Here is a 2157-nt window from a genome sequence, read left to right as displayed (position 1 = left end):
CATAGCCATTGCGCGGTTTGAGTAACCTCGACACTGGGGTGAAGTTCAGGCAGGCCGGCATGGTGAAATGGTTCCGTCCCCATAAATGGACACCAATATAGGCAAGACCCGGGCTAGCCAGACGAGCCCTGGAACTGGCAAGGAAGTGGATGGCGCGGGACACAAACGCCCATTCACGAGGAAGACCCATTGTCGAGGACGACAATGGATTGAGTGGGGGAGCCTGTTACGGTTCAAAGCAGGCTTAGCCTTGCCTACGCTTGGCAGGCTTACGTTAGGGACATGCCCGTCATTTTCGCCTGTAAGACTTTTGGGAGAACGGATGTCATCTTCAGGCAGACCACCGAAAGCTTAACGTACTCCTTGAGGAGGGGTGGTCGACCTCCTTGGGTGCCTAACCTTGGCACTCCTAGACCATCATCCCCTTGCGGGGCGGCCCTGGTTAACGGCTAGCATGGCTACCAGGGTTCCTCATGGGCGCACACTAGCTCATGGGGACAGTGTTGGACCGGCACTGCGCTGCCGACACTCAAGGGAGGCTTGGCACGCGGGCCTGGCTCAAGCATGTCCCTACACCTCGCCAGCCCCTTGCCCAAGCTGATTGAGCTATCCCGTTGCCCCTAGCGCACGGGTGGGTTTCGGCCCAAGCGGTTGCCTATCATCATGGCACACAGGTGCCTGTCATCATCGGCATGCAGGAGACCCTACACATCGGTGCCAAGTCACCTCATCGGCGCATGGTCGCCTTCCATGGTGGTTGTCCCCCTTTAGCACGTAAGCGGCGCCTCCCATGGACCGGTCTGAGCCAGAAGCGTGCCCCGGCCATTGAACTTGAGGTCATGATCCAGTGCTACTGACTTTGGTGGAGCCATCATAGCGGGCAACTCCTAGCCTCTAAGCGCACAAAGGCTTGTCCTGGCCTGCCTTGGCCAGGACGCCGCACGGGTTTCTTCCGCTGTAGAATTACCCCCGTGACAAAAGGGCACATATGGATACTCACTGCAATTGAGTATTTCACCAAATTGATGGAAGCCGTCCCCTTAAAACGGGCAACCGGCGATTTTTTGCCCTATTCATCAAGGAGCACATCATCACAAGGTTTGGAACGCCCCAACGCGTCATAACAGATAACGGCACTCAGTTCAACTACCACCCGGTAGAAGAGTGAATCGAGCGTCACCGGATAGAGCATGCCAACTCCTCACCCTACAACCCTCAGTCAAATGGCCAAGAAAAACAAAATCCTCCTCCGAATCATAAGCAGATCTGTCACTGATTCTCTTAGGGACTGGCATGACCATCTACCGTATGCACTTTGGGCTTACCGGACAACAGTCCGCATGAGTACCGGGGCTACACCTTACTCCCTAGCGTTTGGCACAGAAGCTGTCCTCCCGGTAGAAATAGAGTTCCCGGCAATGCGCCTCGCTTCCGCAAACTTCTTACCATCGGACTCTGCAGCCTATGCAGAAGCCCAGCTTGCAGACTTAGACGCTCTTGATGAAGAACGAATAAGAGCATTACAGCATTTACAAATCTACCGGCAGCGAATGGCAAGGGCATACGACAAGAAAGTACTTCCCCGGCCATTCCTCGAGGGATACCTCGTACTCCGGCAAGTAACCAAACTCCGGGCAGGACAGCCAATGACCAAGTTCGAGCCTAATTGGGAAGGCCCGTACATAATTCACAAAGTGTACGGCAATGGTTGTTATGAATTAGCTGACCTCAACGAGGAGGCAATACCTGTACCCAAAAACGGCAAATTCCTAAAGTTATGGTACGGAGGAGCAAAATGAAATAAAAGACCATTCTCATAAGAAAAGCATCTTCATTAATAACTATTGCCTCCGGCCCATACATGCACTAAAAAAACAAAAAACCAAACAAACACACTAAGCATACGGGGCCGGCACAAACAAAACAAAGCATTAAAACAAAAGCCACTTCAGGGTGCTCCACTCGGTCACCCGACCTCGCAGCTCTCTCCGGGCGCAGCGAGCCCTCGCAGCTTCAGTCTCAAAACCCTCCACGATCTGCCGGGAGAAGCCATCTTCAACCGCAAGTAAGTTCAACTCTTCTTCCTTTTCAGCTAACCGCCGTCGAAGTGCTTCAGCATCTTGTAGGGCAGCAACCCGGCGAATGGAATAATACATA

General features: G+C 53.3%; 1 protein-coding gene across 1 annotated transcript; it reads left to right on the top strand.

Moving 5' to 3' along the window:
• Positions 1-1223: 1223 nt before the first annotated feature.
• Positions 1224-1799, top strand: LOC148861059 (uncharacterized). Its single transcript, XM_088985005.1, has one exon. It carries the CDS (start codon positions 1224-1226, stop codon positions 1797-1799), a length of 576 nt encoding a protein of 191 aa, XP_088841131.1.
• The last annotated feature ends 358 nt before the right edge of the window (positions 1800-2157 follow it).

This window comes from Nelumbo lutea, chromosome 4 (assembly GCF_056320005.1).
Source record: "Nelumbo lutea isolate HS-2025 chromosome 4, American lotus-T2T, whole genome shotgun sequence".
Taxonomy (NCBI): domain Eukaryota; kingdom Viridiplantae; phylum Streptophyta; class Magnoliopsida; order Proteales; family Nelumbonaceae; genus Nelumbo; species Nelumbo lutea.
Note: the sequence above shows the minus strand (reverse complement) of the source record. Positions and strands in the feature narration are given on the sequence as shown.

Bases quoted from the DNA above. Each gene is read 5' to 3' on its own strand.
- LOC148861059 (XM_088985005.1), top strand. From the start codon at position 1,224: ATGGCCAAGAAAAACAAAATCCTCCTCCGAATCATAAGCAGATCTGTC.